The 14,677-nt window shown below is 53.5% G+C and overlaps 1 protein-coding gene across 1 annotated transcript in view; it reads left to right on the plus strand.

The window, feature by feature from the left end:
* Positions 1-14,442, plus strand: part of NKD1 (NKD inhibitor of WNT signaling pathway 1) — an 81,481-nt gene extending 67,039 nt beyond the window's left edge. The window contains exons 5-10 of the mRNA XM_053582160.1: positions 2,060-2,166; positions 5,545-5,640; positions 9,402-9,549; positions 9,988-10,072; positions 11,429-11,556; positions 12,862-14,442. Of these exons, the coding sequence (XP_053438135.1) occupies positions 2,060-2,166; positions 5,545-5,640; positions 9,402-9,549; positions 9,988-10,072; positions 11,429-11,556; positions 12,862-13,451 (1,154 nt within the window). The 3' untranslated portion in view covers positions 13,452-14,442. The remainder of the gene's footprint in view (positions 1-2,059; positions 2,167-5,544; positions 5,641-9,401; positions 9,550-9,987; positions 10,073-11,428; positions 11,557-12,861) is intronic.
* The last annotated feature ends 235 nt before the right edge of the window (positions 14,443-14,677 follow it).

Below are 14,677 nucleotides of genomic sequence, written 5' to 3' on the forward strand. Positions count from 1 at the left end.
CTCAGCCCTTTATGGTTCTGGCTCATTTGAATCCACACAAGAATCCTGTGGGGAAGGGACTATTAGCACCCTCATCGTATAGCTGGGGAGACTGAGTCATCTACAGGGTGTCCCCAAAGTCACCCCTTAACTCACCATACACAGGGAAAATGGGAAATTCTAGCTAAACGTACTTTTATTTACAAAATATTCACTACACCATTTTACAAAGATGTGGCTAAAATGGACAGACTATTTTGTAAATATTTTGTGAAATTTTGTAATGAATATGTTATAAATAAAGGTACATTTAGCTATAATTTTTCCTATATATGGCAATGTCAGGGGAGACTTTTGGGACAGTCTGTAGAGAAGTTGCATGATCCCCCTGGGGTCACACAGTGCCGTAGGATGGGAGCCTATGCCAAAATGACCACAGCCCTGGCCAGCCACCTCCACTGGGTGGAGAGAGACAGGCTGGGAGAGGTTCCAAGCCTCCTGCTTCAAACCAGGAAAGGACGGAGGGACAAGCCTCCTGCAGTGGCTGTGAGCATGATTCGGGCTGGTCAGGGTCGAATCATAGCTCTGTCCTGCTGGCAGAGCACTTAGCCTCTTTGAACTTCAGTTTTCCCTCCTGGAAAATGGAGCTCAACTCAGGTGGGGGACCGAGTAGATGCACAGTGGAGGGCCTGGTCAGCGCCATGTGGGGACAGCACCACTCATCTCTATGCACACAGGCTCCAAGGTGCAAGGAGCATCCCAGGAGGTGCCTTGCTGACTGCTGGGCACAGTCCCCCCTGGGAGAGTGCTCCTGATGCCTGGCCCAGCCGCTGCAGAGCTGGGGTGTGTGAATGTGGTGGGGGTGGGGGAGAGTGCAGAGCCCCACCTAGTTGCCTGGCCTGGTGGCCTTCTTTCTCCAACTTATGACTTACCAAGAAAGTCTAGCCAAGAACACTGTGGCATCTAAGCTCCTCAGGTGACCACCCGCCACCCCTGGTCACGATGGGTGAGGGAAGGTCCCTTGAGTAGGAGCCAGATTGAGTTTGTTCATCTGTAAAACAGGATGACAAAATCACTAAACAGAGCAGCAGAGGGAATCAGAGGGCATGAGAGAGGAGTTGTGAGCTTGTTCTAGAAACGATGTCCCTGGGCAAACCTGAGCCCCTTGGTCAGGCAAAGACAAAACAGACCAGAGAGACTGCAGGGAGACTGCAGGCATTTATGGGACATTACATAGATGTGTTTGATGAACCTTTATAGTCTGAGTCCAGACTATAGTGGTCTCTTAAGCCACATTCCTAGTACCTGTCAGGGGTGTCCATGAGAAAATGGTGTTGTTAGTTCAAGGATTTCAGACCCATCCTCCCACTGCTCTGGAAGGCCATGCAAAGGGCCTTTGGCAGAACTAGAGGGCCCTGGCGAACAGAGGCCAAATGCAAGGTACAGGATGAACTTGCTCCCTGAAGATGCCATCTGTGTGCATGAACACGTGTGCACATGTGTGTGAGCGCATGTGCACATGCATGTGAGCTGGAGCATACACATGCCCATTGCCAGCCCAGCTGAGCTCTGTTTCTGGCACTCTTCCCGACCAGCCACTGCTGGGCTGGGTGCCAGATCCAGGTCATGGCAATTGCGAGGAGGCCAGAATGTTAGCATGGGAGGCAATAGGCTGTGTAGAAAATGGCCATGGTCTTGGGGCTCCAAAAGCACCCCCCTGCCCTCATCCCTTTCCCGTTCGGCCTGAGGGCGGCCTTGGGCAGAGCAATGGCTCTGGGGCCCGTGTACCTCTGCAAGGCACTGAGGTGGCAGGCTGGAGGGGCCTGAGAGGCCCACTGGGTAACCTGAAGGGCCAGTGCAGACAGGCGCAGCCTGGGGGGTGTTGCCTTTGGGGTGTCCTCTCAAGCAGCCCCAGACATTACCAGAGGGGAGGGTGATTTGGACCCCAGAAAACAGGCAGGGCAGAGACAAACCCTGCACTCGGGTGAGGATGTCCTCCACACCTGGCCCCAGTGTGGCGGCAGCAGCAGCAGCGGTGGCAGGCTCCCCTCATGCTCTCGCATTTGCCTCCCCCCTGCAGTGGCCCTGCCACCAGAGAAGTCTGACGGACTGGGCAGTGGGGATGAGAAGAGGATGGAGAAGGCGACTGAGTCCTGCCCAGGCTCCAAGAAGCAGCTGAAGTTTGAAGTAAGTTTCCTTCCTGGTGCTGGGCCCTGGGCAGGCGAGGCGGGTTTTCATTTCTTGGTACTCTGAGAGGAGGGAAGCTGAGGCCTATCCAGATCTGTGTGACCAGCAGCCCTGAGTGGGAGGTTCCTCCCACCACACCTGGGACTTACCTGGCTGGGGGCAAGGCTCTGAAAACTCATGTGGTCAGCCCAGCCCCCAGCCTCTCCACGTGGGGTAGTGGCCAGAGTGGCCACCTGAGCTGTGTCCTGATAGCCCAGGGAAGGGCACACAGGTGGATGAGGGCACATTAGTCTGGCCCAGGTGCTGCTGTTACCTCTCTGAGCCTCAGAGGTTTCTTGGGGAAACCTGCCCCTCCAATTCTTGAAGCTGATCTGAGGCACATGTGGGAGCTCTCTGGTGGGGTGGATGACCAGGGACAGGAGGCCTTGGCAGGTCCCTGATGCTCTCTGGGCCTCATAGTCAACATGAGGGATGTCCCCCTCCCAGAGCCCGCAGTCTGCTTATCCCTCCATCCCCAGCAGTGCATTAAGCTCCTCCCATAGCAGGTGCTGTGGGCGAGGCCCAGGTCTGCCTGCTGGGAGCCTACCCACTTTTCTCTGCCCTCCTTTTTCCTTCCCTCTGCCTTCCTGAGGCCACTAGAACCTAGAGTTCTGCAGTCAGCAGGCCAGGATTCAAATCCTAGCTATACCAAGCAGGCATCATGCGTTTATGCACCAAAATGCTTAAGGTGAGGTCTGAGGCCGAGCGTGGTGGCTCATACCTGTAATCCCAGCACTCTGAGAGGCTGAGGCAGGCACGTTGCTTGAGCTCAGGAGTTCAAGACCAGCCTGAGCAAGAGTGAGACCTTGGCTCTATTTAAAAAATAGAAAAATTAGCACCTGTAGTGTCAGCTACTCTGGAGGCTGAGGCAGGAGGATCTCTTGAGCTGAGGTTGTCTGAGGAGACAGAAGGGCCTGGGGTGGGGAGGTGCCCCAGTCTTTGAGGGCATGGAAGTCATTTCAGGCAAAGGGAATAGCAGGTCAAAAACCTGGACGCCTGAAGTCCTGGCATGTTGTGGGGGGCTAGTGAGCTGCATCGTGAGACTCATGTGGGGGTCTGGAGGGGGAGACAGCATGGCAGAAGTGGATGAGATGGACACTGAAGGCCCTGCACACAGGTGCAGAGGGTGCCAGGCAGAGTCTAGTTGAGGGACTAGAGTTGCCAGGTTCTTCTTAGAGCCTGGCCTTGCCCTGAGCCCACCTGGGTCTCTGGGGTCTACTGGGGGACGTGGCAAAGCTAAGGACCTGAGAACTGAGCCTTTAGCAGCAGGAAGGCCCAGACTCAGGCACTGTGCTTCCTTGGAAGTCCACATGTGTTTCTGAAGAGGGGGTGGCTGGGTGCTTGGGACTGAGCCATGGTCAAAGGGGAGGACTCACCTGAGAAGTCCAGGTTGGAGAGGGGGCTTGGGAGGGCAGGTGGCTACAGTTGTTCAATCTGTGTTTTTGAACCTCAAATTCAAGCTGTTCTGGAAACAGGTAAACCCTCTATGTGCCCATGTATAAATGTATGTGTATACGAGATCAGACAAGTTCATGAACTCATCCTAGGAAAAGCGCTACATTCTTCACTGCTAAATGTCACTGCAGTCACCTTCAAGACGCCAACGCCTAGTCCACCTTCAAAGCAATTTTGAAACTCTTTTTCTGGAATGGCCATCGGAACTATCGTCCTATGCGGCTGGACAATTAAAGTTTGTGAACTCATTCTAGGAAAAGTGCTGTGAAGGATGGACTAGGCACTGGTGTCAGTGCAGAGCTCCCCAAGAGGAGGACCTCGACGGTGACCACACTGATATTCAGCCGTGAGGTAGGTGGCACTTTTTCTAGGATGAGTTCTCGAGCTCAGTTGTCAGACCTCGTAGGTGTGTGCGTGTAGGCATGTGCAGACGGCTCCTGTGTCACGCCACACAGAGCAGTTCCTCAGAGAGCACAGCAGGCCCTCAGCGGGTGTCGGTCGGGCATGCCACGCTGAGGGGGTGTTGACTTTGAACTCAGCTTGGGCTGCCCGAGAACTGCATCAAGCTGCAGAAGCCAGCGGCAGGGACGCAGCGTGGGGGCCACCCTGCCATCATGTGCAGGGACCTGCTCTGGGGGCTGAGCCTGCCCTAGCATGGGCCAGAACGAGGCAGGACAAGGAATGGAAGGGTCTGGGAGAATCTGTTCATGTTCCATGGGGTCTCACAAACCTACTTCCCCAAACAACATGCTTTCTAGAACTCTCTGGCACTTAGCCAGCCTCTGCACACATGCCTTCAGCTCGCCATTTCTCAGCTCAGATTCTCTGAGATTAAATACTTCTGGTTGTTGTGAATAATAATGAAATCATTGTTGGATTAATCAATACAACAAAAACAATACCAGCTACTACCATTAATTGGGTTTTTTGTGTCTCGGGCAGTGTACCAAGCACATAAGTAAACTGTACTTCTAATTTCTACCAAAGCAGACCCAGTCGCAGGCCTTACAGGTAGTGACCCTGGGAGGGTCCCAGGGAGCAGGTGCAAGGGAGGAGGGAAGTGAGTGAAGGGTAGGTTGATGCATGAATATCACGTACCTGGGCAACTGGGGCTCAGCCCTGCTGGGGACCCTCTGATGAGCCACATATACTGTGCTCAGAGTTGTCCTGTGGAGGACAAGGAGGCCTCGCCTTCGCCTCTGGGCATTCAGTCCCTGGCTCTTCAGAGCTGCCCTGCACAGGGCACTTGAGGTGGGAGCTTGGGAACTATGCAACAGGAGACTCAGGTGGGCGGAGGAGAAGTGTGGGAAGATACTGTCCTTTTCCATAATTTGTAAGAAACTGAGGCACAGAGAAGTGTGATGGCAGGTTCAGGGTCACCTGCTGTGAGGGGCCTGGGGCTGGCCGGCCTTTGAGCCCCTCAGACCTGCCCCAACCCCGACCTCTGAGTCACTGCTTCTCAGTGCCTTCTAGTTGCTTCTAGCCCTAGGGTCAAGTTCAGCCATCCTGAGGACCTGCCCCCACCCTGACCTCTAGTCACTGCTCCTCAGTGCCTTCTAGTTGCTTCTAGCCCTAGGGTCAAGTTCAGCCATCCTGAGGCTGTAAATCGCTTCTCAGATCCCCTCTTCTTCTGTCTTCTTGTCTTTGAAGACCCAGAGACTGGCACCCATGTGGGTGTCCCTCCTGGGCCCAGACTGCCCCACTGCCCAGACTCTAGCTGCCCTCCCTGGTGCCCTGCCTGGGTCCATTGCTCCTTCTTTTCCCAAGGCCCAGGGTGGGTAAAGGCCAGGCAGCTGCCCCTGGGCCTGGCCTCTGGGCTCAAGCACATATCACTTGGTGCTGTAGCTGGTAGGTGACCAGTCACACCTGTCTCTTCGTGTCCAGGAGCTACAGTGTGACGTGTCTGTGGAGGAGGACAGCCGGCAGGAGTGGACCTTCACCCTGTACGACTTTGACAACAATGGCAAGGTCACTCGTGAGGTGAGTACACCAGATGGCCTCCTCAGGCCATGTGCCTTGCCCTCAGGCCCAGCACCCTGCCACCTCTGCCCCTTCCCCCTGCAGAGGGAGGTCATAGGCAGCAGCTGGGCAGGGAGTCAGGGGAGCAAGGATGTTAGGAGCTTCTGGCAGATCTCGGGGTGAGTAGGAAGAGGTGACAGGGAGGGTGGGGCAGGTGCAGAGCCCTTCTCTCTGCAGTAAAGGACCCCTGGGCCTAACAGAATCCTGTCCTGCTTCCTTCTCTGTCTGGTCCCAGAGCTCCAGGGGCAGAGCTGGGGCCACTGCAGGCCACCTCCCCATACAGCCATTCTGCCCAGGAGCTCAGGGGCATGAGGCAAGCACACAAAGGCTGCTCAGCACCCCCCAGCACTAAGGGACCCGCCTGCGGTCCTGTAGCCACAGCTCTGGTCACGCCTCCTCCCAAGCCTGTTCGTCCTTATCCTCCCTGTGAGGATGAGGACACCTGTGTCCGTCTGTACACACAGAGCCCTCGCCTCACCCCCTTCTCCTCCCTGCCCCTGGCTATGAGCATCTACTAGGGACTAGGCACGAAGACACGGCGGGGAACAAATCAGACACAGTTCTTCGCCTTATGGTTCTGACACTCTGATGAGGGAGGCTGATCCACACAATTGGAGGATAACTGTAAGCGATGATGTGTTCAGTGAAAGAAATAAACAGGATGGTCCAACAGAGAGACAGAGATTGGCTGCAGGGTCTGGGCGAGGCCTCTTGGAAGAAGCTGAGCTGGGCAGTGTACAGCATGCGTGGCCTGGGGAGAGAACTGGGCAGGCGGAGGCCCGAGCACGAGGGAGGTGCCCAGAGAGCTCTGAAGCTTTGCTGTGTTACCTCCTTATCCCAGGTCAGGTTAGAGTATTTTCTTCTCTGATGATAGTGCAGAAGATGTTGGTCTTTATGCTGCCAGAGGGGAGACCTGGGTGAGAAAGGCCGCTTCCTCCTCAGGCTGTGTTTTAGGGGCTGATCAAATGGGTTGGAGGAAGAAGCCGTGACTGACTTTAATCACTCAGCACTCTTTACATGTGAGTGATAAGACTAGCTCCAACTGGGGTGCTTCAAAGCAAATGGGAATAGACTGGGCTCCGGTAACTGAAGGCACTGACATCAGGCACGGATGGATCCAGGGGCTCTGTGTCTTCAGGACAAGGTTCTTCATGGCTTGGCCTCCTCAGTGTCCCCGTTATCAGGCATGCTCTGTCCTTGGCAGCAGCAGGATGACACCTGACAGCTTTAACTTAAATCCCCACCTCTCAGCCGAAGTCCCCAAACCAACTCTGACAGCTCGCTGGGCTTCATGGGTGCAGTGGCGTCGTCCTTGGTAGAAGACCATGGCACTAGGAGACTGGGGCAGTGGTGGAGGCGACTCAGCTTCTAGGAGCTGCCTTCTTCATTTTTTTCTGGTTCAGAAGATGCTTAGGAACCCATGTACTGATCACAAAAGGATTTGTCCCCCCTTCAGAAACTGAGCAGAATCTGTGGGCAGACACTGCTTTCTGGTTTCATGTTCATGTCCTCCTTAACTGCCTTGGTAATGAGAAGACAGGAAAGAAAGTTTCCAAGGAAGGTGACCCAGTGTGGCTCTGGAGAAAGCGTTTACTGGATAGTTTCTTTCTCCTACCAAGGAGCCAGAAGGTTGGCTGCGAGTTGAAGGAGGACTCAGCCTGGTATTTCCTTGGTCTATTTATGGCCTCAAAGCCATTCCTCAAATCGGCTGCAAATGCCATTCCTCTCTGTCCTTTCTGTGTGCCAGGGCAGATGGGCTCCCACCTTAGTGCACCTGCCGAGCAGAGCCAGGGTCTGGGCCCACTTTCCCACTTGGAAAAAAGTACCTGTTCATCCATGCAGGAAATAGTTATCACTCCTATTCCTGCATGCCTGACCCTGTGCAGCCCATGGTGTTGATTTTCAAGCTGGGATTACCAGAGCATGCCTGTTCCTGGACCCTGAATCAGCTGAGATGCCCTGAGATTACACACCAGGCCCCCACCTTGTAGGGTAGAAGATGCTCGGGGGGATGTTGGAGAAGCCCAGGGAAGGAGAAGAGGGAGAGGAGGAAGCCTTCATGGCCATGTCAAAGGAGCTGGGATAGTGGAGCAAGCCAGCACTCGAGCAGCTGGAGCCTGGTCTCAAACTGCCCACCATTCCAAACTGGTCCCCAGGTGTGTTCTCGCCTGGTCCCCCAGAGGCTTTGGTAAAAAATAAATTGGTTGCCAATATCAAAGATTCTGAAGATTGATAGAAGATTCTGGAGTCTTAGCTTTGCTGGGATGACCCTCAGCCTGCATTGTCAAAAGCAAGTCAGCTGAGAGGAGTGGCTGCCACCTGTGGGGCAGGACTTGTGCCTCACATGGCCCCAACCACTCAGGGTCACCCATCCACATACCTGCCATGGCCGTGCTGGTGTTGACTCTGCCACCTCAGTGTAGAGGGCATGAAGGAAGGCTGAGTCTGTCTATCATAAAAATGGCTAGGAGGATAACACACCAGCCGTGGGCCTGATGGTGGAGAGATCTTCTCCAGAGGCTTCTAACGTCGTTGAAAGCAGGTCACTGCCCCCAGACAAATGACAACCTCAGCAGATATCCAGACAAAGGGAGGTCTAGTGGGGGGCCGGGAATCTGTGATCAGAAGTCTTTGAGACACCACACAGAACGTGGTTGAGGTGAGATTTGGTTAATTTCTCACAGAATAGATTATCCTTTAGAGATTGTCTTAATCAGCTCAAGCTGCCATAACAAAATACCACCATATGGGCAGTGCTTGTGGCTCAAAGGAGTAGGGCGTTAGCCCCATATACCAGAAATGGCGGGTTCAAACCTGGCTCCAGCCAAAAACTGGAAAACAAAACAAACAAAAAAAAAACACCACTGTAAGCTCAAATAACAGAAATTTATTTTCCCACAGTTGTGCAGGCTGGAAGTCTTAAGATCAAGGTGAGGGCTTGGTCACAGATCCACTCTGCTGAGGGCTTGTTTTGGTTTGCAAATGGCCACCTTTTCGCTATGTCCTCAAGTGGTGGACAGAAGGGCCTCTAGTAGCTCTTCCTTTTAGAAGGGCACCATACCTGCAAGATTGGGGCCTGCCCTTCATGCCCTCGTTCAACCTTAATTGCCTCCTTACTCCAAATGCCGTCACATTGGGAGTTAGGGCTTCAACACATAACTTTGGGAGTGGAGGCACACAGTTCAGTCTGTAGCAAAGACACATCACCCTTTCCATTTTTTGTTCAGAAAGTGCTCATCAGACCTGAGGCAGGTGCTGTGAATGCCCCCCCTATATTTTCTGGGCCTACCTCGAAGTTCACCTGTTGCCATGGTGGACAGAACCCACGAGAAGAGCTTTCTTGGGTGCAAGGAGCTGGCTCAGCCCTTGCAAGGCAGCCCAAGTTTAGGGGGAGTTGCCTTCTCAGGGCACCACTCAGCCAGCGAGGGAGGAAAGCCAGTGTGTCAGCCCTTCCCCTCAGAAGGCCCCAGTGTGAGCCCATGGCCGTGACCTGCTTCTTCCAGTTACCCCTAAGGGTCTTCTTCTTTCACACTCCCTGCTCCTCGGTCCTGCTTCCTAGGCTTTCCTCTGAAATGAATCTCTGGCATCCAGGTGTCTGCCTTAGGCTCTGCCTTGGGGGGCCAGAAGGGGTCAGCATGCCACTTCCCTTGGGCCCTGTGAGCCTGCATCTTCAGTGCATTGTGGCCGCAGCCCCGCGTGGGTCCTGCTTCCCCCCCTTCCAGGACATTACCAGCTTGCTGCACACCATCTACGAGGTGGTCGACTCCTCCGTCAACCACTCCCCGACCTCCAGCAAGACGCTGCGGGTGAAGCTTACTGTGGCCCCTGACGGCAGCCAGAGCAAGAGGAGCGTCCTTCTCAATCAGGCTGGTGAGGTGCTGCAGGGCCCAGATGGCACTGCCGTGTCTCAGGGGGACCATTCTGCCTGGGGGGACTACCAGGGAGTCTGGGGCTTTCTTGGGGAGCTGCTTTGTAGACAGACAGGATGGAGTTGGTCCTTGAAGGGATTGGAATAGGGAAGGGGAGAGGAGGGATTTTAGGCAGAGGCCCTGCACTGGCAAAGCCAGGGAAATGGGCATGGTTGTGTGATACAGCCACAGTAAAGGTTGGTGTGGTACGGCTGGGGACACAGGGCCTTGAGGCCATCTAAAAGTCTGGGGGGAGGATGTGAGTGGGACAGCTGGCTGTGAGACCTTCTATTTAGCTAGGCTCTGGAACCCTCCCACAGAGGCATTGTAAAGCTGCTGGGGTCAGTTCCACAGGGCTGGGGCTCACTGGGGGTTTCTTGTGTTTCTCCTATGGGAGCAGACCTGCAGAGCACGAGGCCCCGTGCCGAGACCAAGCCCACTGAGGAGCTGCGGAGCTGGGAGAAGAAGCAGCGGGCCCCACTCAGGTCGGGAGGCACCGTGTGCAGGAGCACATATTAAGCACAGCTGTGTACCTGCATTCAAAGGATTTAGAGCAGGAGTCTCCAGTCTATGTTCTATTCTAGGGGGCCAGCCATGATGACACATAAAATTATTACAATAACTTAAAATTAAAATTAAAACAATAACTAAATGTAGGTCCACCACATCCTTTTTTGCCAAACACCTCGGGCCAGATGTGATTTGGAGTTGGGTATTCACTGGCCTTTGGAAAGGTGTTCTAGGTGTTTCTCGGGTATTATATGTGGTTTTGGGCAGCGCCTCAGGATTAGGCGTTGCTATTTCTGACCCTGGGTGGGTGGAGACTGTAACTCCGCCCATCCCTTAGGGCGGGCTTGGCTGCCAAGTAAGTGGGTTATGAAAAATCTTTGTTGTCAGGCTTTCTGGGTGTCAGAATTATGGATAAAGGATTGACAGTCTGGACTTACATTTCACCTGTTGTTCTTTCTTCAATGAAAGAGAGGAAAGGAGGAAAAGAGGAAAGGAAAGAGAGACTATTGAGAGGAAAGCACTGAGTAAACAGCAGGTATAGAGCAGGCAGAGGGCATGTTAACCCTGACACAGCAGCAGGATGACTGGGGTTGAGTTAGTGCTAGCAGAGGGCAAGCAGGGGACATGGCAAGCGGGGGGCACAGCGTGGTTTGGGGGGAAGGCTGGGAATCGGCGGTCTCCAGGCTGGCTGGAGATTGGGAGAGGGACAGGGACCTCAGAGAGGTCTTTGAAGGGGAGGGGCAGGGAGCTCCGAGCCCTGCAGGGAAGAAAGGAGGCCTCTGGGAGCACCTCGCTCCTCTGCCTCTCCATAAATGCGTGTGCATGCATACCTGATTATACGCGCATGCACACATGGTTGTGCTTGCACCCCTGATTGTGCACACATGATTACGCGCGTATACACACATGATTGCATGTGCATACACACTGGTAAGGCCTTTCTGGGCTTCAGGGCAGGTCATGGAGTCTGCCAGCCTCAACTCCAGCAGTTGCAGGGACAACCCAGGGGAGAGGCTGCCTGCCTATGGGGCACATAGGTGGTTTGGGACCAGCTGTGGGGGATCCTTAGATTTTGACCTGGGGCCTGTTCATAGCCAAGCCCCTGTCCCTGTCTACCCCTCCCAGAAGCCCCAGGGAGACCAGACTGTGGTCTGTCTCCATCTGTAGGAAAGGAATTAGAGGCCTGACTGCAGAGCTGACCATTGCATTCCCTACCCTCTTCCCAAGCCCAGGAAGCAAATTAACACAGTACAGCTACTCCAGTAGCCTATGAGGCTGCCTCTGCCTGGCACTGGGACAGGTGACAGACTCACCTGTTCTCCCTGCTGTAGGTTCCAGGGCGACAGCCACCTGGAGCAGTCTGGCTGCTATCACCACTGCGTGGATGAGAACATTGAGAGGAGAAACCACTATTTAGATCTTGCCGGGATAGAAAACTACACATCCCAGTTTGGGCCTGGTAAGGGGCTCAAGCTTGCTCTGAGGGGCGGGGGTGAGGGCATCAGGGCAGGTGGGGTGTGGTTGGATGGGCCAGGCAGGCCACTCTCAGGTGGAGGTCATTGCTGCTTCAGACTTGAGAGGACACAGCTGTTACTGGACAGGTCAAAGACTCTTTTTAGAGCAGCGGTTCTCAACTTGTGGGTTGCGACCCCTTTGGGGGTCGAACGACCCTTTCACTGGGGTCGCCTAAGACCATCCTCCATATCAGATATTTACCTTACGATTCATAACAGTAGCAAAATGACAGTTGTGAAGTAGCAACAAAAATAATTTTATGGGGGTCACCACAACATGAGGAACTATATTAAAGGGTTGCGGCATTAGGAAGATTGAGAACCACTGTCTTAGAGGAATTGACGTTAAAAATGTTTTCAAAATTATAGTAATATGTTAACGAAGTCGAACAAAATCAAATAGTATCTGAGGGCTTAGAATATCGTGAAAAATAGCCATACGGTGACCCGGCCCCAGCCCACCCAAGGCCGCCACGTTGGGTGTGTGGCTGTGTTTCCCACAGAGAATGTCAGTGTCACTGAATAAAACCACCTCTGTGTCTGTCAGCCAGTGACATATGTTGACCTCTCGCTTAATTTCTCCCCCAACCCCAACTCCCTCTTCCCTTCCTCTACACGTTTTCAGTCATGGACTTAGAATTCTTTCTGGTCCCAGTTCCCTTAGGCAGTTTCAAGGTCTCTGTCATGGTGTCTCTCTTTCTCAGCTGTCTCCCAGAGGGAGAATTTATTATTTTTGAAGACCCACCAGTTCTTCCCACTTAGCAGATGGGACAGTTTATTTCAGGGTTTTCTTGTAGAGGCAGCCGGGCTGTGGGGGTAGCTCTGATCAAGATCAGCTGACATTGGCCAGGCGTGGTGGCTCACGCCTATAATCCCAGCACTCTGGGAGGCCAGGGCCAGTGGATAACCTGAGCTCAAGAGTTCAAGACCAGCCTGAGCAAGAGTGAGACCCCTTCTCTACTAAAAAATAGAAAACCTAGCCCGGTGTTGTGGTGGGCATCTATAGTCCCAGTTACTCAGGAGGCTGAGGCAGAAGGATCACTTAGCCCAGGAGTTTGAAGTTGCTGTGAGCTATGATGCTACAGCACTCTACCCAGGGCACAAAGTAAGACTCTATCTTCAAAAGAAAAAGAAAAACCAGCTGGCATTTATTAGTCTTGGAGAACTGGGGCTGAGGTGATTTTTAGGATGTAGTGCAAGTCCTAGCACACAGTAGGTGCTCACTAAATGTCTGTTGGATTGCTTCCTAGGCTCCCCTTCCATGGCCCAGAAGTCAGAACTGCCCCCCCGCACCTCCAACCCCACGCGGTCTCGCTCTCATGAGCCAGAAGCCATCCACGCCCCACATCGGAAGCCCCAAGGCGCGGACCCAGGCTCCTTCCACTTCCTTGACACCCCAATCACCAAGGTCTCAGAGCTCCAGCAACGGCTCCGAGGCACCCAGGATGGGAGCAAGCACTTTGTGAGGTCCCCTAAGGCCCAGGGCAAGAGCATGGGTGTGGGTCATGTGGCCAGGGGGGCGAAAAGCAAGTCCCCTGTGGGACCCACCATGCCCGCAGTGTCCCCATCTGCCCACCTGGCCGCCAGCCCGGCTCTCCTGCCCCCGCTGGGCCCCCTGGGTCACAAGAAGCACAAGCACCGAAACAAGGAGAGCCAGCAGGGCTGCCGGGGCCTGCAGGCACCGCTGGCCTCGGGCGGCCCCGGCCTCGGGCGGGAGCACCTGCGGGACGTGCCCGCCGTGGTGGTGTACGAGAGCCAGGCCGGCCAGGCGGTCCAGAGACACGAGCACCACCACCACCACGAACATCACCACCATTACCACCACTTCTACCAGACATAAAGCCCCTCCCAGGGCCCCTGCCCCGCCATATGAAGGAGCCCCTCCCCTGACGCCCCCAAGGCATTATTATTCTATTAATTATTGTTATTATGACGATTGTTATTAATAATTATTGTTACTCCACTAATATTTAGCTAGCCTTCATGTAGAAGATATATGGAAACACAGAACTAAACTTTTATTTATATGTTGTGGGGACTGTATAACTTACCCAGGAACTGACTCTGGTTTGGAAGTGGCCCAGAGATGGCAGAGGCTCCCTTAGGGCTTAGGAGCTCATAGGAGCTCAGTGTCCCCGAGGATTGGCCCACACCCTTTCAGAGCCGTGGGAGCCCTCAGCCCAAACTCTGCCCCCACCCCAGTCTCTTCCAGTACAACCTTACCTGGCCTGGCCTCCAGACACCCTCGAAATCTCCGAGAAGATAAACAGCTGCTACCTCTTAGTATTATTCTGGTTTTATTTTGCCCTTAACTGATTGTAATGTGCTACAAGGGATTCCAGCAGACTGCAGACACGCAACCTCCTTGCTGTTGTGTTTTTTTATGTCCCAACCTAGAAACCTTAGCTGTCCTTTCTAGAGTTACTTTTGACACTTTTCCAGTGGAATCGTACCCTTGCCCCAAGTCAGTCCCATCCTTTCTGCCATGCACAACATAGAAATACAATTCCTCTTTTTTTCTTTTCTTCCTTCTCTTCTTCTTTAGAAACACACACACATACACACACTCACTCAAGGAGTGTTTCTGAAACCAGCCTTTTCGTTTTGGAAACTGCTAGAGAGGGAACCAACCACATAAACAAACATGGTCTTCCAAGATCAGGCATGTGTGTGCTGTCAGTTGTGATGGCAGATGTGGAAATCTCGTGTTTTATTATTGGCAAATATGTATGTACCTATGCGGTTCTCCAGCGGAGCTTTCTGTATCTATAGATAGATGCCATCTGTCCATTTCTATGTATCTTTCTATAAATATACACTCTCAGGTATCTCTGGTGTGGAGAAGTCAGTGGTTTGCTTCTCTGGATGCTCCAGGAGCCCAGATATGTCCCTGTGCCCTCCTGTTGGGGCTGGACATCCTCAGGTGCTTTCATCACAGCTTCTTTCTCAGAATTTAGTCTGACAGATTTTCGAGGGAAACGGGGATACTGGCCAAAGTTGGCATCCTGGAGAAGTGTCCTCTGAGAGAAGGACATTGTCTAGCCAGCCCCTGCAGAGACCTGGAGA

This window comes from Nycticebus coucang, chromosome 2 (genome assembly GCF_027406575.1).
Source record: "Nycticebus coucang isolate mNycCou1 chromosome 2, mNycCou1.pri, whole genome shotgun sequence".
NCBI lineage: Eukaryota > Metazoa > Chordata > Mammalia > Primates > Lorisidae > Nycticebus > Nycticebus coucang.